Source organism: Electrophorus electricus, chromosome 18 (assembly GCF_013358815.1).
Source record: "Electrophorus electricus isolate fEleEle1 chromosome 18, fEleEle1.pri, whole genome shotgun sequence".
In the NCBI taxonomy this organism is placed as follows: Eukaryota; Metazoa; Chordata; class Actinopteri; order Gymnotiformes; family Gymnotidae; genus Electrophorus; species Electrophorus electricus.
In genome coordinates this window covers 1,817,186-1,839,003 of record NC_049552.1, presented here as the reverse complement: position 1 = coordinate 1,839,003, position 21,818 = coordinate 1,817,186, and the positions used below count along the sequence as shown (strand labels likewise).

The window sequence follows — 21,818 nt, the reverse complement described above, 5'->3', positions numbered from 1 at the left end:
CCTAAACACACACACACATACATACCCTAAACACACACACACATACATACCCTAAACACACACACGCACACGCACACGCACACGCACACGCACACGCACACGCACACACACACACACACGCACACGCACACGCACACGCACACACACACACACACACACCCTAAACACACACACACAAACACATATCCTAAACACAAACACATATCCTAAACACACACACAAGTGTACACATACCCTTAACACACACGCATGAGCCCTGCAGGCCGGACACATGAACACGCGACTTGTTTTCTTTTCGTCTTTGCCGTCATCTCGCGCAGCTTTTTCCGGGATGTTTTGCAAAGTTTTCAAATCGACCAGCTAAGAGTCGACCAACCTAAACACTCCACCCAAACACTGAACACAAACACTGAACCTAAACACTCCACCTAAATATAGTGGTGTAATGAGGGAAACTACCGCGTGACACGCACCATTCACCGGGGGGCGGGGGGTCTCAGCTCGTGCACAGAGATACAGAAGGTGCGGACACGATCCGTCGATTCACGCGCACACATGTGCGTGCGCAAGTCTCGGGTGGAGCTCGGCTGAGCTCTCGCTTTTGATTGGGTGCAGTGTGGCGAGGCCCGTTTCTATTGGCGAGCCTCGCCGTCGATCAAACCTCTCCTCGCCGCTTCCTGGACGACAGTGAGTCACGCGCAGAGCAGGCCAGGTCGGGGCACACGCTCGCGCAGACCGATTCCGCTGATTTTAGTAAGTGCAGTCGAACAACCCAGCGCGCGCGGTAACTGTTCACATCCCCGTGGCAGACCCAGATGAGCATGAGCTGGAGGAGCGGCTGCGCGTGCCCCAGTATGACGTATGAAACTCGCGAGGTCAGGCTCAGTAGTGCAGGTATGCACGCGTGAGCTGCACCTTCGTCATGTGCATTGGTTTCCGTATCAGTACTTCTCGAGCTGACTGAACCCTTTGGCCCGCGCTTGGTCTGATGATGGCGAAGTTAACGTGACTGAGCTTCGTGTCTGCTGCTCCGCGCCAGCTAACGTTTACTGTAGCAGCACTACAGCGCGAGCATGTAGCACGGACGTGCCTGATACGTTCCGTGTTTCCGGAGGAACATAATCGCTGACGGACCAACGCTAAAAGCAAACACTGTGTGTGTGTGTGTGTGTGTGTGTGTGTGTGTGTGTGTGTGTGTGTGTGTGGTGGCGGCGGTCCTGACGTGCAGGACGGAAATAAGCGCGTCAGAGGGTCGGGACGGTAGCCGCGCGCAGCAGGTCAGAGATGCGATTGCTGTTCTTGGCGTGTCTGAGTCCCCAAACTGGAAACTGCACCACTGCGGAAAGGATCAGGTAGAGTAACCCCCCCACCTGTGCCCTCGAGAGCCATGTAGTCGCTTTAAAAACATGCACACGTGGAGCGCGTGGGCACGTTGTCTTGTGGCACCCGCACTCGGTTAAATCTTCCGGTTTAAACGTCACAGCAACACGACACTGCCGCAGCCGCTCGCGCTCCGACATCTGTTCACCGACAGGAATGAATGACTCGCGCCCCGTTTCTGGGTTTCAGGGATCACATCGAGCGCGCGGGTCACGTGTGCTTACTTCGAGACACGAGAGACGTCAGGTGTGCGTCCGATGTCGCGCACCTGCAGCGGGAGACGGCGCTGGACGGGGCGCTGGCCATCCACCTGTACAAGGCGGGGCGACTGTTGCTAGGTGACGCTTCCTCTCAGAGATCAGACACTCAGTCGGTGTCCAGTCAGCCAACAAGTAACCACTGACCTACTGCAACCTACCGAGTTAGAAGAGCTGAATTTGTAATTTAATTCCAAAAATGATTTGGTCTTAGATTGTTTGTGTAAGAATTAAAAATTATAAAAAGTTATAGAATTATAGATAACAGCCAAAAAGCTGTTATTGTACACATTATGACCTTATAAATCAGAGAGAGAGAGAGAGAGAGTGAGTGTGCGCTACAGTAAACATGGGCAAACACTAGTCAGACTTGGGGGGGGGGGGGTTCCCCTCCCTCCCTCCCTCCCTCCCTCCCTCTCTCTCTCTCTCTCTCTCTCTCCCTCTCTCTCCCTCTCTCTCTCTCTCTCTCTCTCTCCCTCTCTCTCTCTCTCTCTCTCTCTGTCTCACCTTCCACTTGTGTAAATGTTTTTGGGAGGTGTTTGGACTGGAGGTGTCCCTCATGTAGATCGCTGAGTCTCTAACTGGCCTCACAGAGCTTCCAGCTGCTGCAGGATTTGAGTCTGAGTGATGGATTGGAGAGCATGTGGGAGGTTCTTCAGTTTGCAATCTGTCTTTTCCTCATCCTGCAGACGCTGGGGTGCCTTTCGGAGTCGTGTTCGGCGGGACAGACATCAACGAAGACGCCAAAGATGAAGGCAAACGTGCAGTGATGAAGGAGGTTCTGAACAGGGCCAGGTACTGAAGGGGGTTCTGAACAGGGCCAGGTACTGAAGGGGGTTCTGAACAGGGCCAGGTACTGAAGGGGGTTCTGAACAGGGACCAGATACTGAAGGGGGTTCTGAACAGGGTCCAGGTACTGAAGGGGGTTCTGAACAGGGCCAGGTACTGAAGGGGGTTCTGAACAGGGCCAGGTACTGAAGGGGGTTCTGAACAGGGACCAGATACTGAAGGGGGTTCTGAACAGGGTCCAGGTACTGAAGGGGGTTCTGAACAGGGCCAGGTACTGAAGGGGGTTCTGAACAGGGACCAGATACTGAAGGGGGTTCTGAACAGGGACCAGATACTGAAGGGGGTTCTGAACAGGGACCAGGTACTGAAGGGGGTTCTGAACAGGGCCAGGTACTGAAGGGGGTTCTGAACAGGGACCAGATACTGAAGGGGGTTCTGAACAGGGACCAGGTACTGAAGGGGGTTCTGAACAGGGTCCAGGTACTGAAGGGGGTTCTGAACAGGGATCAGGTACTGAAGGGGGTTCTGAACAGGGACCAGGTACTGAAGGAGGTTCTGAACAGGGACCAGGTACTGAAGGAGGTTCTGAATAGGGAGCAGGTACTGAAGGGGGTTCTGAACAGGGACCAGATACTGAAGGGGGTTCTGAACAGGGACCAGGTACTGAGGGGGGTTCTGAACAGGGACCAGGTACTGAGGGAGGTTCTGAACAGGGACCAGGTACTGAAGGAGGTTCTGAACAGGGACCAGGTACTGAAGGAGGTTCTGAATAGGGACCAGGTACTGAAGGGCGCTGGGTTGGGTGGAGTCATTCCCTCACCAGCCTCACACACCCTCAGTGGAGATGACTGTCTGCTGAAACCTGCTCTCATGCTGTCAGGTGGTTCGTGGTCTGGGGTAATGTCCCTTTTCTCTGCACTTCCTCTTTATTGTTAGCTTGTGACTGGTCATGTGACTAGACATCATGTGAATGGGAGAGTCACATTACTGAGAGATTGAGGGGAAAACTGCAGCCACAGTCGTGGGTTAGATTACTCCTTTGTTGCGCGTTTGTCAGAGTTATTTTGGTCCCTAATATCTCCCAACTCAGCACTGTATCAAGTCTTCTAATTCCCGGTGTATTCTGGACTTGCACACTCCCAGAACAGTCAGGGAATCTTTTCTCTGTGTCGCGCTTCCTGCTTGGCGTGTTACCCTGGCGGCTGGGTGCTGTGGTTCGTCCTCCCTCTCTGATTGGTGAAGGTATTCCCACTCTGCCCTTCTGCCGTCTTAAAGCGATGTGTGGCCCCCGGGGACGTAGAGAGAGAGCAGGCTTCAAACACACATCTCTCGGTGAAGACCCCCCACTGCTGTTATAAAACACACACGCACGCACACAAACAAACAAACAGAGCCCCCCCCCCCCCCCCCCCCCCCACCGAGAGAGAGACAGACAGACAGACAGAGACTGGGAGGGGTCTGCATGAAGATTGTGTCTGTTCGGGTTTTCTCACCCCAGGGGGGATTTTTCTGCTGTTGCCCTTTTCAGCTTTGGCACACAGCAGAGGAAAACAAAATGAGAGTTTGCAGTATCCTTCTCTGTGTGTGAGGTTGTGTGTGTCCCTGTTTGCCTGCGTGAGGTCCAGAAGTGAGTGGCAAAGCAGCACCATGTCGGCTCCTGCAGGGAGGATGGGGAGGGGTGATGTACCCCATGTCAGCGTGTGTGTAACGCAGGCGCATGCACACACCGAGGAGAGCGGACTAATCCAGAACCGTTATCAGTAGAACCGTCCCGGGTCATGGAGCCAGTGTGTAGGGTCCGAGAATGCCTACCGAACAGAACGAAACAAAACACTCGATGACAAAAAGGGAAGCAGGCTACGGAAAGAGCAAACAACTAAGCGATAGCGTAAGCGCGTGACAGACGGCTCAGGTTAACTCGGTCACCAGCGACACGCCGAGGCCGACACAGGGATTAAGTAATGAGGACTACACAAGACGCAGGTGAAACTCGCGAGGAGCGCGGAAAACGAAACTTGGGAGCAGAACAGGGAAGTAAAGCAAAAACAAAGACAGGGTAACCATGGAAGCATGGCGCTAGGGAGTGGCTAGTCATGACAATGTCTGACTGGTATTTACCCATGTTTACTGTAGCTCTCTCTCTCTCTCTCTCTCTCTCTCTCTCTCTCTCTCTCTCTCTCTCTCTCTCTCTCTCTCTCTCTCTCTCTCTCTCTCTCTCTCTCTCTCTCTCTCTCTCTCCCTCTCCCTCTCCCTCTCCCTCTCCCTCTCTCTCTCTCTCTCCAGGTTTGCTGTGTCATTCAGCAAGGAGCTGAAGGAAAAAGCAGAGGCCATCTTGGTGAGTTATCCGTGTTCCTCACCCCATAACCGCCGTTGGTTTCTTTTCTGGATTCTGCCGCTCAGGCTGTCCATGTGGGCCGGTGTGGAGTCGGGCACGAGGGCAGTCTGGACCAACACCGGACTGACCGGGACACTGTCTGTTAAGGGAAAAGACAGGTTACAGTGCAGCGTCTGTTGGACTCTGTTCAGTCCTCACGCCCGAGTACACGTCTGCCCAGCGGAGGCAGGAGTTACGTAACACTGCACTCAAACTGGAGCACTTACAGAGAAAGTGATTAACGACAACACTGATGTTGGGATTTAATGACCGTGTGTGTGGGGGTGTGTGTGTGTGTGCATACACGCACACGTAAGAGAGACAGAGTGAGTTAGTGAGTAAGTGAGGACTAATATCACTTCCCAAGGCCACAAATAAATATAAAGCATTTCACAGCTACAAATGATGCCAGTAATAACCCCAGACCACAACACCACATACCAGTCCATCAGAACCAGTAATAACCTCAGATCACAACACCACATAACTACATCAGAACCAGTAATAACCCCAGACCTCAACACCACAGAACTCCAACAGAACCAGTAATAACCCCAGACCTCAACAACACATAACTCCAACAGAACCAGTAATAACCCCAGACCACAACACCACATTACTCCAACAGAACCAACAATAACGCCATACCTCAACACTACATACCAGTCCATCAGAACCAGTAATAACCCCAGACCACAACACCACATACCAGTCCATCAGAACCAGTAATAACCCCAGACCACAACACCACATACCAGTCCATCAGAACCAGTAATAACCCCAGACCTAAACACTACATAACTCCATCAGAACCAGTAATAACCCCAGACCTCAACACCACATAACTCCAACAGAACCAGTAATAACCCCAGACCACAACACCACATACCAGTCCATCAGAACCAGTAATAATCCCAGACCACACCACATACCAGTCCAACAGAACCAGTAATAACCCCAGACCTAAACACTACATAACTCCAACAGAACAATTAATAACCCCAGATCTCAACACCACATAATTCCAATAGAACCAACAATAACCCCGGACCACAAAACCACATAACTCCAACAGAACCAACAATAACGCCAGACCTCAAGACTACATAACAGTTCAACAGCAATAAAAACAAAAGTAGAACATTTCATAGCCAGATTAGACCCACAGTGACAGATGCGCACACACACACACCCCCACACACCCACACACTCCAGTTAAGATAAACAGGACATCTTTGCTCTCTTTCTGTGGGTTACCAAAGACAGCATGCGTAACACACACACACACGGTCCCAAGCAGAGGTGTTCTGTTCTAGATCTGATAACACCCAGCCAATTTCCCCCCCGGCTGGGAGACGTTATCTGCTTGATTTGGGCTGAGCGCCCACGTTATTTCCTTATCCTTATTTCTCACTGCGTTGTTTATTTTTTCCTGCATCGCCAACAATCGTAGGGTTGTTGACTCGTTCTGCAGCTGAGAGATTACTCTTCTGACATCCTCGCTGTATATTAGCGAAAGAAACCCCGCCCAGCCTTGCAAAATCTAAAGTTCTCATACAAATGTGGGGATAAGTCGGGGCGTGCAGGGAACCCGTCGCCCGTGGCGACCGATGGATGGCCTGTAACGACGTCTCTGGTTTCCATTGCTCTAGGAGTGTGGGAGTGGCCAGATCTGTGTGCAGGCTCAAGGTAAGGATGGGTCACCCCCTTGGCCTCGTGTGACCTTGAGTGATATGCATGCGGGCCGAGCACGGCCGATCCCATGATCCTTTGCTCTGCCGTCTTCAGGAATCGAGACCCGGCCGAGCTTGGACTTCAGCTGGATGGAGTTCCTACGTAGCGCAGGTACTCGCATGCCACCTTGCCTGGTTTGGGTTTATCATGTGACTCGCTGACCTCGACACCCTGACCCATGACCCCCTGACCGTATGAATCAGCTGACCCCGGGCGCTAGGTCTGAGGAGTGTCCTCCAGAGGTCGACCGTGGGGGGTCTGGTCCAAACGCTCCTCTAGAGAAGCAGTACTTGTTTGTTTTTTCCTAACTGTCCTGTCAGACCTGTGCACCGTCCTGAATTGTCCTGTAGAGACGATGCGCTCCTGTTGTCGACCTTTCATCCTAGTCTCAGCAGGACAGCGGTACCTCAGTGGTGAAGGTACTCGTCTAGTAATCAGAAGGTTGTTGGTTCAAGTCTCACCATTGCCACGTTGCCACTGAGCAAGACCGTTAACCCTCAATTGCTAAAGTTGTACTCAGTCATAATTGTAAGTCACTTTGGATAAAAGTGTCAGATAAATGCTATAAATGTAAGCGTGAATGTCAGCAGGTCGCTGTGCTGTCCTGTGTCCCCTCTTCCTCCCCTCCTGGTGTGTCAGCCCATCACTCCCTGGCCTCCTGCAGGCTGGGCGCTCTATCACCGCAGTGCGGATGTGAGCAGGATCTTCCCTCGTCTCTGTGCCTGGTGTGTCAGTGCTCTGATGTGCTGAGGAGGGTTCAGGGTTTGATTAATAATCCTGCTGTCTGAAGTTATTCATCACAGTCCTTATTAAGCACACACACACGTACATAGTCACTTTAGAGCTCGTCCAGCTGTCAGTCCCTGAGTTGACGCATGACCAAGTCGATGTCTCTGTCAGCGTACATGTGTAAGTGTCTGCAAACCCGTGTAAATATGACAGAAATATAAATATAGGAAAAGTGCTAATTTTCCATTTTGCATTCCCACAGTCTCCTGGTTCCTACTGATATCTTGTAAAAAAAAAATTCTAAAATTCACCCTTCGGTCCCATCTGAGCAACACTGCCCACTGTCTGTCTGCACGAGTGTACTGGGCTGCCTGGTGATACTGGGCTGTCTGGTGATATAGGCTATCTGGTTCTGTGATGTGAGGTTGGAATGACTGCATTGAGTCTCTCACCTGCTGATCTATCCTGCGCTGGGCAGACTGTATGGCTCCACACACCACACACACACAAATGCACACATACGCATGCTTGTGCACATGTATGCACGCACACATAAATGCAGAAACGCTTGCGCACATGCACACGTTCTGCGTCGTGTGTGACATTTTCCACAGCGTGTGCGTGCGGCATGGGGGCGTTGGTAGAGCAGAGACTGCAGAGCTGTTTGACATTTCAGACGTGTTTCACTGGATCACTCGACCTCAGAGTGCTGAGTGTGTGCACAGATACAACACAACACGGACTTAACACAGTTCAGGCTCTCTCTCTCTCTCTCTCTCTCTCCCTCCCTCCCTCCCTCACGCTCTTTTGTCTTTCTCTTTCCCCATCTTTGTCTGTCTCTCTTCTTTTCTCTCTCTCTCTGTCTCTCTCTCTCTCTCTCTCGTTTTTGCATGGTGCACCACTGGCAACGTAATCCACTTGACTAAAGTACCTTTCTGAAGCTCGATGAATGCGTCAGCGTGTGTGTGTGTGTGTGTGTGTGTGTAAATGGACTGCAGGTTTGCGAGCCTTGAATGTGTGGCCTGCCCTGGTCTCTGCTGGACTGTCGTTGTGGGTTGCCTGGTCGTGGGGTCACATTATGCATCTCGCTGTAGGGAAGCCCTGCTAGGTGGACACACCACCGTGGTGCCTCATGGCAGATGTAGTCCTGAGCTCAGTCCCGCAGCTGCGGGACCACAGATCCCAGTTTTACTTTCTCACCCGCACTTGTTTTGTTCTTCTTCAAACGCAGTCTTTAGGTGTCAGGAAGTGTGTGTGTGTGTGTGTGTGTGTGTGCGCGTGTGAAAAGCACCACCTTTGAGGCAGGTTAGGTGTCAGTATTCCCTGACATTTTCATAGAGGAGAAAAAACCAAAGACCAAACTCCTCCCACAGCAGAGCTGCTAGCGAGGTGTGTTTGAACGCACAGACCTGATGTCTGATAAGTGTGTGTTGTTTTATTAGGTTTTAGCGACGTGTTCCCGCACTTGAACTAAACCACCAGTTCCGTCAGTCCACGAGGGCTGTTTGCTTCCTCGGATTCCCTTTACTGCTGAATCTGTCAAAAAATGTCATTTTTAATAGAGATTTTCCGCTGCTGACGTTCTTCTCCAGTGGTGACATGCTTCTGCCCCCCCCCAAATGCACACAATAACTCAGACAATCCCATACACAAGAAAAGCTAAAAATTCTTCTCAGAATTAAAGACTCACTTCCCAGAACAAGAGCAGACAGACAGGTGGGGTAGAGAGCAGACAGACAGGTACGTTTGGGGATCAAACCCAGCTGGCACAACCACCGATTAGACTGCCACTCAGACGTCTCTCCCTCTCCACCAGACGTGTCTCTCTCTAACCCTACACGCACGCACGCACACACGTCTCATTCTTTTGAACTATTCGAGGTAAAATTCAATCTGTGAAAATTGTGTTTTCCTCTCAGCTCAGCAGAGGAGGTCTGTCTGTTTCCACAATGCATGTCTGTTTTGGAGTGGGAAACCAAAGCACATCAGGATGAAACAGGAATAACGAAGTAAAACTGGGGAAAGGGGAGGGAAAAAAACCCACAAAGGGTGCTGGGAATCACAACGCTGCATCAGTAGAGTCCGGAAAAAGCCGACATCATCCATCACAATCAGCCGTGAAGCAGATGGGCGGGTGAAATGAATCCCACCCACACACACACACACACACAGGAGCGTGTGTTTTGTGTCCAATAGGACCGACCCAGTGGTTCGGTCCCGTGGAGAGCTGTGGTATAGACTCTCCGCCCCCTGCTGGCCGCCGAGAGAATGACGGCCGGGTACTTCCGTGTGTGTTGCACTCAGATTTTGTCCTCTGAGGTTACAGCATAATGCTGTGGACACATGGAGCCTGAGGAGGTTTCAGCACCACGGGGGTCTCAACACGGGGAGGCAGAGTGAAGACCCCCAGCCTAGAGAAGAGGCGATCGTCAACTCCCAGCCACAGACGACAGATTTCAGCGAGATTTCACTGGGCGGCATCTCGGTGTGTCTCTCGTCTGGGCTGGGCTGCTCTAGGTTCCTTCTAAAGTCCCGGCGGGTGACCGGGTCTTCCAGAAGGCTGGTGCCGACAGAACCAAGGTCATGGGCTGGATTCCCAGGAAACGCATGCTCTGTAAAACTGTTACATGCATTTCTATCTGCTGTGATAAAGGATGCGTATTAGACGCTGAGAGATGCCTGCTGGGAGTTTTGCTCTGCCCTCTTTGGTCTTTTGCCCCCGGTGGTCCAGCGCTGCGTGTGTTGGCTTTGCTGCTAATCCAATGTGTGTCTTCTCCCGCGGTCGCCGTGTTCTGCCCCTTTAAGAAGTCCTGCTGAAGTGTTAAGTGAGCAGTGCAGAGCTGTATTTTTCAGGGAACGGCTTGTTCCTGTGCCCCTGCCATACACACACACACACACACACATCCCTGAAGATCGGCAGGGTTTAGCAGATAACACGGATCCTTGATTAAAGTCAATTGGGAGCTGTTCCAAACTGAGCTATTAGGATCACAAGGGTTTAGATTAGGGATAATTAATCAAACACATTCAGTTGAAATTGCTTTTATTTTGCGTTGGGTGAGTTACAGTAGACAAAGCAGCTCTGCAGAGCTCCAGTGAGTGCGTCCAGGATGACAGCGGCACAAAAAGCCTCCTGCTTTGTGTTACCGTGGCGATTAAAAGCAGCGTTTGTACCGGTCCTTCCAAGCCATTATGTTCACAAAATGTTTTAGCGGCTGAAAGTAAAACAGAGTGCGTATTGGTAAACGAGTGGAATCGCTCGCACTGACGGGAACTGATTTAAAATCACTTAGTGTCTGTGGCAGCTCGTTAGCACTAACGAGTGGGCCGTCACGGAGAAGTAAGATGGAGCTATTTACAGCCACTGCGTGGACTGAGGGGAGGGTTAATCTGACACAGTGGAAACTTCTCACCCAGCTCCACATTTCAGCTGATCCTGGAGCGAAGCCAAACCTCTCCCGTTCGGCGAGGTTCATTTCTGTTTGTGATTCTTTTATTATATCATTTTGGACTTTATTGATGCAACAGTGACCTAACTGTCCAGTCCTGACGACCTCACAACAGTCTTACCGTGGGCAGCAACTACAAATAAGTGAACTATTGTTAGTGTGTTACTGGATCGTTTGGTCACTTTCTCCATGGCTGGACCTCGTCATGAGTGTGTTGTCACTATAGTGCAGTGTGTGCTTTGCTATTAAACATTAGCTATGGCAGAAAAGTTGTGGAAGTTGTAGTATTGGCTGTTTATCAAGAGTAACTGAATACACTTCCTGACGAGATTAATTATATAGTCCCCTGTCGGCTTGCTGTGCTGTTTGGGATGTCGTGGTGACTTTAGATTCAGCTCTGACACGGACTCACGTGTGCTGTTCTAACACAGTGTTACTAAACATTCAGCTCAGACAGCCTCACGTGTGCTGTTTGAATGCAGTGACACTTTACATTCAGCTCACAGCCTCACGTGTGCTGCCCAGAGCTCTCTGTTTCAATGACCTCTTTAGTGCTCATTACTGTTGAATCCTTTTTCATCCCCTGACCCCTAACATCACTGACCCCTCCAGGGTCAGGCTAATCAACACGAGTGGGTTTCAGTGATTTCTGAAGCATATTTTGAAGGATGGAAGACATTTCAAGTGTACCCGTTGGGTTTGGTGTCTGAACCTGAGCTCTGATCTCTGCCCAGAACCGCGGTCCGTGCCGTTCCATGGGAACGTAGCTGGAGCTTCTCGTTTCCAGGTAGAATCCGGTACAGTCAAGTGTATACAGGAAGTGTGTGCTGCCCACGCCATGCGTATCACGGTGTAGAGTTTTGGGACGGAGTGTGTGTATTCATTCATCACGGTGTGGTGTTCAGGGAGAGTGTGTGTATTCGTGGATGTAAATATCCCCATGCACACACAGATTTGGGTAATCTGGAATAGGTGGTGTTTATGGAGAATAATCTTGGGGAGATTAGAGGAGGATCAGACATGCCTACCGCCTGCAAGCAAGCCATGAGGATGAACACGACCTCTGAACCCAGCACAGTAGAAGCCCTGCGGCACGGGTCGTCTCCGGTGGCCCGAGTGTTGACTGTCCTGTACGTCAATGCCTCCTGTTGTGCTGGGGTCTAAGAGTGCTGTGGGCTAGACGAGGCGCACACACACACACGGGTAGGTTGTTATCAGACTCATGCATATTAACGAGCTGCCTTGTGTGTGTCCAACGTGCAGGATGCTGTCGACACGCCAGTCGTTGCGATTTTTTTACGGTGCAGTTTAACGGATCGGTCCTTGACTGAGGGGCGTGGGAATTAGCATGCTTTATTACACATTAAATACTCATGAGGTGAATTTCTGTCATATGGCGAGCTGCATGAACACCTGGTCCTGCAGGAAGAAGAAACGACCTCCCAGGGGACCAGGGGTAGCTCAGTGCTTAGGGTTGCTGGTTCAAGTCCCACCACTGCCAAGTTGCCACTGTTGGGGCCCCTGACCAAGATTCTCAATTACTCAAGTTGTACTCAGTCATAATTGTAAGTCACTTTGGATTAAAGCGTCAGCTAATGTAATGTAAATGTTTGCAGGTGTGTGTGTGGATGGAGTTGAAGATCTGAAGGTCTTTCTGCTGGTGTGTGGCCTCAGAAGGGTGAAGGACCCACTGTACCTGCTCAACGCCTTCTCAGGTAAATGCTTAAAAAAATTTTTTTTGATATAGTTTCAACTTCTTGTGCTTTGACATGTTGAAATGTGCTTCTCGAGTTACACGGTGCCAATAACTTTAAGATTGTGTGCATAGTTGATGTTGGATTCTCGCTGCGCTGGCGAAATCCGGAGCGTCGTAGTAAACTCCAAAAACACATGGCTGTGGTTTGCAGACAGAGTGGGGCGTCACATGTGAGGACGTGCGGGGTCGTGTTGGCCTGACTCTTCGTACGGCTCCGGGGTAGTGCCAGGTGGGGGGAACAGGCCCTAGAACCAAGACGGCGTCTCTTCCTGCCCAATGGCGGAATTCGAACGAGACGACGACCTGTGTGAATGTCAGGAAATCACAGAAGCTCACAGCCTGCACACACCATCACAGACATGCGTGGCGTTACCAACATATTGGGAGTAAATAATCAGTCTCCATGGAGGCGTGTCCGCTCTCCATGTGTGAACTGTACGGGCGAGAAACACCAGGCGCCAGGATGAGCAGCGTCAGGAAAACCCGGGCACACGACAGGACAACAGGACGACACAGATTCCTTCAACTGATCGCACGGCTGATGTTTGCTGGCTGGCCGGTCTGGGGGCCTGGGGCAGGGTTTCCCAGTCCTGTGTGCAGGGACTCCCAGACAGCATACGCTTTTGTTGTATCCTAGATACCGACACTCCTGATCCAAGCAATCAGAAACACTGAATAACCTGGGAGAGCTGAGCACCCCCAGGATTGCACTGGACGGGCCTAGGTCGTGTGTGTGAGTGTTTGTGTGAGTGTGTGTGTGTGTGTGTGTGTGTGTGTGTGTGTGTGTGTGTGTGTGTGTATGTGTGTTATTTACATGATTTTGTTTCCTACAGAGTGGCACACACAGAACCCACTGGCTATCCTCATCATCATTGGCCCAAAGGTGAGCCTGAGCAAAAGTGTGTGTGTGTGTATGAGAGAGTGTGTGTGTGTGTGTGTGTCCTCTCAGTGGCCACGCACTATTTCACCTGCCACCAGTAATCTGTTTAATCAGCTGTTTTAGCATTAGCGCACTAGTCAGCATGCCCCTCTAAGGGGGTGGTGGTGCTAATTGGGCGTAGTTCCCTCTGCGCTGAGCTTATTAAGGCATCTGGAGACTGTGGGGTTATGTGGGTGGCAGAGTGTCATGGCATGGTGGACTGGACCTAAACGTGCTCCTTAGCCGTTAGCTGCTACGCTTATCCGCCTGCTAGACTGAATCCTGGGATTGGAAAGCATTGTGTTGCCACACTGCTGTGCAACCTTAGCCTGACCTCACCAACATGTCTGTCGGAGGAGGCTGGAGCTCATCAGGACACAATACTGGTCTGATTATCCAAGGAGCTCGTTACGAGTCCAACTAATAACTCAGAATGGGCGCTTCACGCCATCACTGTTTCTGGGAAACGTCTTTTGATGGCTAGACAGATCTTTAATTCCACCAGCTTTGGTGATTTCGCCACATCATTAGAGCGTTGTTTCGTTCTCTCGTCTGTTTGAGTGCTCACTGATGTTTACACTCTTTTGTGTTTGAAGTCTGCATGTGGCCTTGAAGTGTCACATGGTTGTTAGAGCATTTTTTGTTGTTGTTTGATGTCTGATGTTTCTGTCTGATGACTGACGTTCTTTGATGTCTGATGTTTGTCTGATGACTGACGTTCTCTGATGTCTGATGTTTCTGTCTGATGACTGACGTTCTCTGATGTCTGATGTTTCTGTCTGAATTTTTGATGCTGCTGTAAGATGTGTGATGCTGTCTGATGACTCATCTGTCAGTTGGTGAGTCCTTTTCCTTTTGGTGAGTCAGTGCATGTCAGTTTGTTTCCTGTCCATCGTCTCTTGTGTGATATTTAAGGGACACTAGTCTTAGCTCACAATTTAGCGCACGGTGCTAATGCTACATTTAATAACAGCCCTAATCCAAACCAAACACATGTAATTAAAGTCAGTATCTGATAGTGTAGTGTTTCCATGCACAGAACATTCCACATATTAGTTATTATTATTTATCTTATTATTTAGCTGCCTACTGGGAAGGGTTTGAGAGATTAGGGTCGTCTAGGAGGTAAGAGATTATAGTTTTCAGACAGATTAAAGTGTATTATGGTGCTTCAGATTGATCATAGATTGCTTTTGTGTGAATCCCACACAATGCAGACTGAGCGGTGTGGCCGAGGGATCCCAGACCCAAACCCAGTGCGCCACAGTCCTAACGGGAGGTGGATGTGTTGTTCACGTGCTCACCACTTCCCTGACCTGAATCACCTGCTCCACTGCTGTAGCCATGCAGAGAGACCTTCTCACTGTGAGAGACAGGAAGCAACAACCCATGCCAGATCTGATCTTTTAAAATCTCGTAACATCTCTGAGCATGGCTGAGCGTCTCGGAGGGGGGCGCGGCGCTGAAGGACTTGAATTGCTTCCTTGTTTGTAAGCGGCGACGTACCTGGAAAACCTCACAATAAAGCACCGGGGTAACGGGGAACGGACGGAAGAAAGTCGGCCTGATTTTCCGTGGCATGTTGCGGCCAAGGAGCAGCAGGCTCACAACGCTGGACGACAGATACAGAAACCGAAGAAAAGTGACAGAACAGTGTCCTGAAACGAGCAAACGACTGAAGAAAGAGTGAAGCTGTGTCTGTTTTTGGAGCTTTTACTGCTTTAAGTGCATTTTGGAGACACGTTTGAATTTGTGTTGAGGTCCCTGTTAGAGTCGCATTAAATATTTAAGTGATTGGAGCATTTCCCAAACATTAAGGTCTGCTTTGTGAACCCAAGCCTTGCCCCTCCAGGGTGCCCAACGCCGGCGAGTGTGTTCTGTTCTGTAGTGGTTGTTGGTGCGTTGCGTTGTGCTGCAGTGCTTTTAAAAGGTTTATGCGTGCAGACGAATTGCAGTGAAAGGGGTCCATGCACCTTTCAGCCTGCCGGTCAACCCTAACATCCCGTCTCCATGGCAATAACCTCCATCCCACCGCAGCTCAGGACCAGCTAGCAGATTCACACACTCCTGGAGTAGAGTGGTTACGGAGCTGGCGGCTACCTGGCTCTGTGGGGAAGGGAAAAAAGCTCAAAAAAGAATTTTGGAAAAAGTATCAATATGGGTAGGATGGCTCAGGGAACTGGGAATGGTGTGTGTGTAGTGTGGTCTGGGTGAGTGTGTAGTGTAAGGGTGTGGCGTGTGTGTGTGTGTGTGTGTGTGTGTGTGCGTGATGTGTGATGTGTGCGCGTGTTCTGCTGTGCTGTTGGTTGGCTCTTCTCACTTCTCCTCTTCTCCTGTTCCAGATGGACCTGGAGTTTAGCACAGAAGTCCAGAAGTGTGTTGAGAGGTACGGCCCTCTGGGTCTTCATCCTCTTCATTCATCTTCACACTCCTCCTCTGGGCTCTGCCTTATCTCTGTCCTGGTATGCAGGATCCGTACACTTGCACTGGGCCTCTGCGGATGTGGCTACACACACACACACACGGAGGCTGTCGTGCTATCTGACCAGCATCTCAGCAGAGAAGACGGAGAGAAGAAATAAGGAAGCATAAGGTGTGAAATGATAAAGCAGCTGATGTGTAGAGCAGCTCCGTCAGACCAGCCCGCCTTACTGGGACCAGTGCCATAGTTACACACTCACTGTAGTTCGTGTGTATAACTCACATGGACAGGTGTGCGCGCGTGTGTGTGTGTAGATCTGCCGGTCTGATTCTATCTGCAGAGCAGAGTCAGGAGGAGCTCCACGCTGTGTGTGTGTGTGTGTGTGTGTGTGTGTGTGTGTGTGTAGATCTGCCGGTGTGTTCCTAGCTGCAGAGCGGAGTCAGGAGGAGCTCCACGCTGCCATGCAGAGGTCGTTGGCTGTGGTGAACTCCTCTCAGTCTGAAGGCATGTCAGCCGCTGTCTTAGAGGTCAGAGCTCCTGCTCCACTCTGCTCTCCCTTAATCCTTTTATCTGCTTCATTCCTGTCTACGTCTGCAGAAGCTTCTGGAACAGAATCCAGAGTGTAATCTTGTGTATACAAAATGTAAAATAAATAAATGACTAGAAAAAGGAAGTGTTGGCTCTGAGCGTTGTCAGACCTGATACGGGTTCTTTTTCTCTCTGTCTTGCTCACCCCGTTCCTGCTGTGTTGGGGACGTTAATCTGGTTTATCTGCAGATTAGGAGAATACACGGATTAAAGTGCTAATTAAATGACTCTCTTAACCCTGTGCCTTCTCGTGAATGCAATTAGCGCTTTGATTTGTAATTATCTGATTATTAAGTCTTCGTATTTCTTCATATTTCAGGCGATGGATTTGGGCGTACCCGTGTTGGCGAGGAATATTCCTGGGAACGCCGCGATAGTCCGACACGGGATCACAGGGCTGTTATTCTCCTGTCCAGAGGTAAGATTCCCAAACGTCTGTGAACGTCTTTGTGCCGAGGAGGAGGAAGAGGTTATGCTTCATCTGAGTTGGGTTGGAGGCATTTTCAGTGCTACGGACGTACAGAACACACAAAGCCTAAATACCTAAAACATAAATACCTAAAAAACTAAAATACCTAAACACCTAAAAAATAAATACCTATACACGTCATGACTACTGGCTTGCCAGTGCTGATGACCTTTATCCTGTTCACACTAATCGTTACTGACTGCAGGCAAACTCAGAGTTCTGTAGCACGCCCTAAAGGCTCGTAGCGGAGTTCCAACTTATTAGCTGGAAAATGGTGTTCCGATCGTTCCTGATCTCCTGCTGATGTTCAGATTGTGTGTTTCTGCATGGCCACCGTACCGTGAAATGAGCGTGCCTCCAATCGCTCCGTAATGAGGTGAATTGGAGTAGGAAGGTCCGGGAACAAGCCGCCGCGGCGCTCCAGGGTCCGCGCGGGGGTGCGCTTGGCATCTGTCCTCAAACAACATTAAGGCGGAGCACTCGGTCCAAAACACACCCTGCACACAGATGAAGGACGCCGTCCCGGGAGAGCCAAGCAGGGCGGAGACGGATTATCAAGATTATCAGGACACTCTGATAAGTGTCACTGCAGGAGACGTAGCCAGGCCTTGCTACTATTACTAAAAAATTACTATTATTAATGAGAAAAGCCCCTGGGACTAACGCTGCAGGGTCCCTGTTAGTGGGACACACTGGGATGCCACCATCCACCAGGGACACGAACCAAAAAGTTACCCACCCTGTCTCACTTAACCCTGTCTTTCTCCACCCTGTCTCACTTAACCCTGTCTCACTTAACCCTGTCTTTCTCCACCCTGTCTCACTTAACCCTGTCTCACTTAACCCTGTCTTTCTCCACCCTGTCTCACTTAACCCTGTCTTTCTCCACCCTGTCTCACTTAACCCTGTCTTTCTCCACCCTGTCTCACTTAACCCTGTCTCACTTAACCCTGTCTTTCTCCACCCTGTCTCACTTAACCCTGTCTTTCTCCACCCTGTCTCTTATATTATTATCACCAAGCACAAGTAATCTAAAGGCTACGAGGCTCTCTGGAGACCTCAGCACACCTGCTTCAACAGTCTGAAATGTTATCACGACGTTTGCTATTCCTGGAACAGTCAAGAACCTTCCTGGATGTGGAGGAAGGAGGAAAACTGTCCAAAATGTGGGGAAAAAACCACGTTACACATGGAACAGAGACAGCAACACAGGAAAATTGAATGTCGCCAAAAATGGCAGACAAACCACAGTCCTGCTGGGAAAATGTCCTATGAACAGATTAAACCAGAACAGAACTCTTTGGCCATGCAGACCGGAATTACGTTTAGAAATAACAGAATGACATCCATAAGGAAAAGTGCGCCGTGCTACTTCCAGTGAAACGTGGAGGGTTCATAAGGTCGAAAACACTGCATGTTGTTGATGGGGCGTCTTTTTTGTTGAGGGATTTTGGATGCTATTAAAATAATCTAATGATACAAAGTTATCCATTTATTTCTGGCGATATTGGACTTCAAGGGTCCCATTAACGATGGCCACTGTATTTGTTAGCGAGACAGTAGGTGCGCTCCCTGAGAATCAAACCCCTGAGAATCAAACCCCTGATCTTGGTGTCGCTAGCCCAGTACTCTGTGCTAGCAGGTGAGGAAAGGTGTATGGGATTACTGTGAATTATGGTGCCAAAGCTGCTCATGGTTAGTCTTAGTCTGCACCATTCTGGCCTCACCACAGATGAAATTGAAGAGTCTGTCTCAGTCTGGTGCCACGTTGTGTGAAGCAGAGTCTCTGTCTGACAGACATAATCAGACAGTAAACACACCCTGTCCCTGAATACGGTCCGAGTCACTCAGAACACGTGCGCGCGCGCACACACACATGCATGCACATACACACACTTTGCAAACCTTGAACTGCAGTTCAGATGTATGAACTTTGTTCCCTGAAGTTTAAAACACATCTGAAGGAGAGAGGAGCATGCAGGTCTGCAGTGCTGAACAAACCGCGCCCTCTAGTGCCCTCTGAAGCCACTGCTCGTAAAACACTCTCAGTCAGGGATAAAAAAGTCATTAACGTTCACGCTCCCTCGGCTGGCAGCGAGGGTCGGCCACCTGCTGCTGATCACATTACAAACACAAACCCCGCCCCCGTGGAGGAAAAGTGGCTATGTCAAAACAGAACCACCTGCAGCTTTATCTTTTAATGGAGATTACCCATACTGCTCCGAAGCTTCCTGTCCAAGCAGGTTGTCCTTTCTACTCATTCACCCCAGGGGACTTCCGGAGCCCGTGAGACAGGGTGCTGATCTGTCCATCACACCGGCAGGTCTCGTCTGAGTGCACGGCGCACGGCCCCCGGATCGTGCCTGAGCAGTCCCGGGGAGTCAGCCGCTCCTTTGTGATCGTTGCTGTTTCTTTCCCACCTGGTGCAGGGGTTTAGTTTTTTATTCTAAGGAGACAGTTAGAGACGTCAGCGGAGACTCTGTGTGTGAGTCCCACCTCAGCGCAAGGCCGCGCAGACCCCACAGCAGAGAGAGAGAGAGAGAGAGAATCCCTGTAGAGCTGTTGTCATGGACACCCAGATTGACAGCATAAATTTGTGGATTAAACGTCTGAAGTGGAATAGTGTCTCTCAACTGATACGGCTGAACTCGGTTCATTTTGTTGGACTGTAGTGTAATTAACCATCAAGTGAGGCATCTCATAGCCCAGACAGACGAGTAAAGCTTGGTACTGCACAGCTGTTTTATCCACATCTGTCTTTCTAATCCCAATTCCAGCCCTTCTGTTGGTGGATCGTTTAAAACACGCTGTGCTCCCCCGTGTAAGTGTGTAAGGGAGCTGGTGTGAGATGTCTGTGCTTCGTGTCAGCTCACCTGACTAACCGGTGCTTCGCTCTGTCCTCGCTCTGCAGGAGTTTGTGTGTCTGTCCAAACAACTGCTCCATGACAAGGAACTGCGGGCCAGCCTGGGACGGAACGGGACCCGCTATGTCACACAGCACCACAGCGCCGCCCTAGAGCGCACCACCTACCAGCGCCTGGTGGCCACGCTGCACTGACGCGCCCAGCGTCCCCGGACTCTGCGGACCTACGGAAGCCTGCAAGGACGTGCGTGTTAGTGTACATGTTAACGTAATTTATTCCCTTATACATTATTTTACAAAGTGGGAGAACAGTAGTTGGTTTGGACATTGCTGTCTGTAGCAGTGACACAAACCCAACGTTTACACTCGACCCTCGAGGTTGCACTGATGTCAGGATCTCTGAGGACAGCTACTATTTTACGGTCAGTCTTTTATACAAGCAGAGACAAAACTACTGGTTAGTTTGGATGCGCAAAGATAAAGACGGGCATTCCCAATGTGTGTTTACTCAGAATTGCCCTCTCTAGAGATACCTTTCTCCGAGAGAACAGCTCTGAAATCAGCCTCGATCTACCTAGTGGAATTCTCTTTAAAATGTTAATTTTAGCGTAAGATGACTGGTCACAAATGCCTCGTTGCATTAGTGAAGTACATCATAATGTTTACGATGCGTAATAAGTCTTTGGGGGTTAAAGGTCCCATACAGAAGATCTGGCTGTCTTTGCTTCGCACTTGGATTGCTTTTCTCGTGACAGATGATGTGTTCCATGTGGAACAGATTAACAGATTATCACTGAAGATACGAGTCAGTGGACTCAGAACCCATGGGAACCCAACCATCGCAGGGGCTTCACATCAGACATGCTGTAAACCATCCCTGCTCCACCCAGCTCAGCTACACCCCCTCTCTGCTCCACCCCCTCTCTGCTTTCAGGTGATGTGCTCTGCTCCTAGTCTAGAAAGATTCTGGCGTTGGGATCTAGATGCAATATTTTTCTTTTCCTTTTAATATTTATTCAAATCTAGAATCCAGTCAGGCATGTATACATTGTTGAAACTGAATGTGTACTGAATGTTTTCCAAACGTGTCCAGCTTTCAATAAACCTTGTTAGGAATACCTTTTTGGAATAAAATAAATGTGTTGTTGATCAAATAGCACTAAAAAAATAACAGTACCATTTCTTCAGCATATACGCTGCCTAATACAAATTCTGACATTGATGTTTTTGAAGCTGGAGAATGAAAAGTGGGGTTTGTACTTCTGCAAACAGCACGCTCCGGCTTTGGAAATGTGTCCCCAGCTGTTTGCCGTACGTAGAAATAATCAACCTTTTGTTTAGCTTTATTTGACCATCAATAACAAAACTGGCCAAGTTGTACTGGTTTCCGTGGTTACAGTTGAACATCAGTCTGCTGCGTGTGTCAGATTTAGACGGCTCTGGAAACGCTCCGCTTGGTCTCCGCAGGTTCGTGTCTGTGGTCTACGCCGCTGTCTGATCTCTGCTTGGGATTGAGGGTTTGCAATCATACACACTCGGCACAGGGGCGTTTCCGTGACGACCACTCACGGCGCCGTGCCTCTCATTAAAGTCCAATCTCTCTCGTCTTGCGAGGGGCTGCAGTGAAAGCGATTTCCATCTGATATGGAGGACACCGCCTCGCCGCCCTGTGCTGCGGGACACGCGGGTTCGGTGGGGTGGGACGGAGACGCGGGTTATTGCTGCCGTTTGTTTTTCAGGATATGTGAAAGACAAATGTGTGTTTGTGTGGGAGAGTTGATTCTTTCCTGCTGTGAGGATTAAATGAAACCCAGACTGTACTGGAGGGAAGGCGGTGAAACTTTGGAGTGGGTTGTTCTGTCTCTCTGTGGTTATTATTGCGGATAATAATACAAGTTTTTAAAAAATGTCTGAGACAGCATACGGAAAAGAACTTGGATATCCTTGAATTTAATCGTGGAGTTTAAGCTTCACTCCGAGTGTAAACTGCGTATGAGTGATTAGAGTGTAAAAACCGGTGTCTGTCGGTAAAGCGTCCTTTGAGAAAAGCGCTATATAAACGTAACTAATAATGATAAATTCATATTCA

General features: G+C 49.8%; 2 protein-coding genes across 8 annotated transcripts in view; one reads left to right on the top strand and one right to left on the bottom strand.

Moving 5' to 3' along the window:
* slc15a4 (solute carrier family 15 member 4) overlaps positions 1-472 on the bottom strand; it is a 36,769-nt gene extending 36,297 nt beyond the window's left edge. Inside the window, exon 1 of one of the 3 annotated variants that reach the window (XM_035536039.1) lies at positions 235-472. The gene's annotated coding sequence lies outside the window, so the exon portion shown is untranslated. The remainder of the gene's footprint in view (positions 1-234) is intronic. The other 2 variants (XM_035536037.1, XM_035536038.1) reach the window with 2 other exon arrangements.
* Positions 473-681: 209 nt separating this feature from the next.
* glt1d1 (glycosyltransferase 1 domain containing 1) lies at positions 682-20,847 on the top strand. 5 transcript variants are annotated; one of them, XR_003412208.2, is made up of 14 exons: positions 718-894; positions 1,229-1,352; positions 1,570-1,718; positions 2,327-2,432; positions 4,710-4,761; positions 6,453-6,489; positions 6,589-6,645; positions 12,329-12,427; positions 13,302-13,351; positions 15,730-15,773; positions 16,216-16,336; positions 16,717-16,815; positions 19,778-19,979; positions 20,508-20,847. XR_003412208.2 is itself a non-coding variant. In XM_027032104.2 (14 exons), the coding sequence occupies exons 2-13, from the start codon at positions 1,285-1,287 to the stop codon at positions 19,922-19,924; spliced, it is 1,029 nt and encodes a 342-aa protein (XP_026887905.2). In that variant the 5' UTR covers positions 718-894; positions 1,229-1,284; the 3' UTR covers positions 19,925-19,973; positions 20,508-20,847. The 5 variants fall into 5 exon arrangements, 4 of the variants coding, with proteins under 4 accessions (XP_026887904.2, XP_026887905.2, XP_026887903.2 ...); XM_027032104.2 differs by having other exon boundaries at positions 19,778-19,973; XM_027032103.2 differs by having other exon boundaries at positions 682-753; positions 19,778-20,847.
* Positions 20,848-21,818: the final 971 nt, after the last annotated feature.

Excerpts from the sequence above, each read along its gene's own strand:
- glt1d1 (XM_027032103.2), top strand. The coding sequence starts at position 1,285 with ATGCGATTGCTGTTCTTGGCGTGTCTGAGTCCCCAAACTGGAAACTGC. Across the intron at positions 12,428-13,301 it reads CCTGCTCAACGCCTTCTCAG|AGTGGCACACACAGAACCCA; the intron begins GTAAATGCTTAA and ends TGTTTCCTACAG. Across the intron at positions 16,816-19,777 it reads TGTTATTCTCCTGTCCAGAG|GAGTTTGTGTGTCTGTCCAA; the intron begins GTAAGATTCCCA and ends CTCGCTCTGCAG.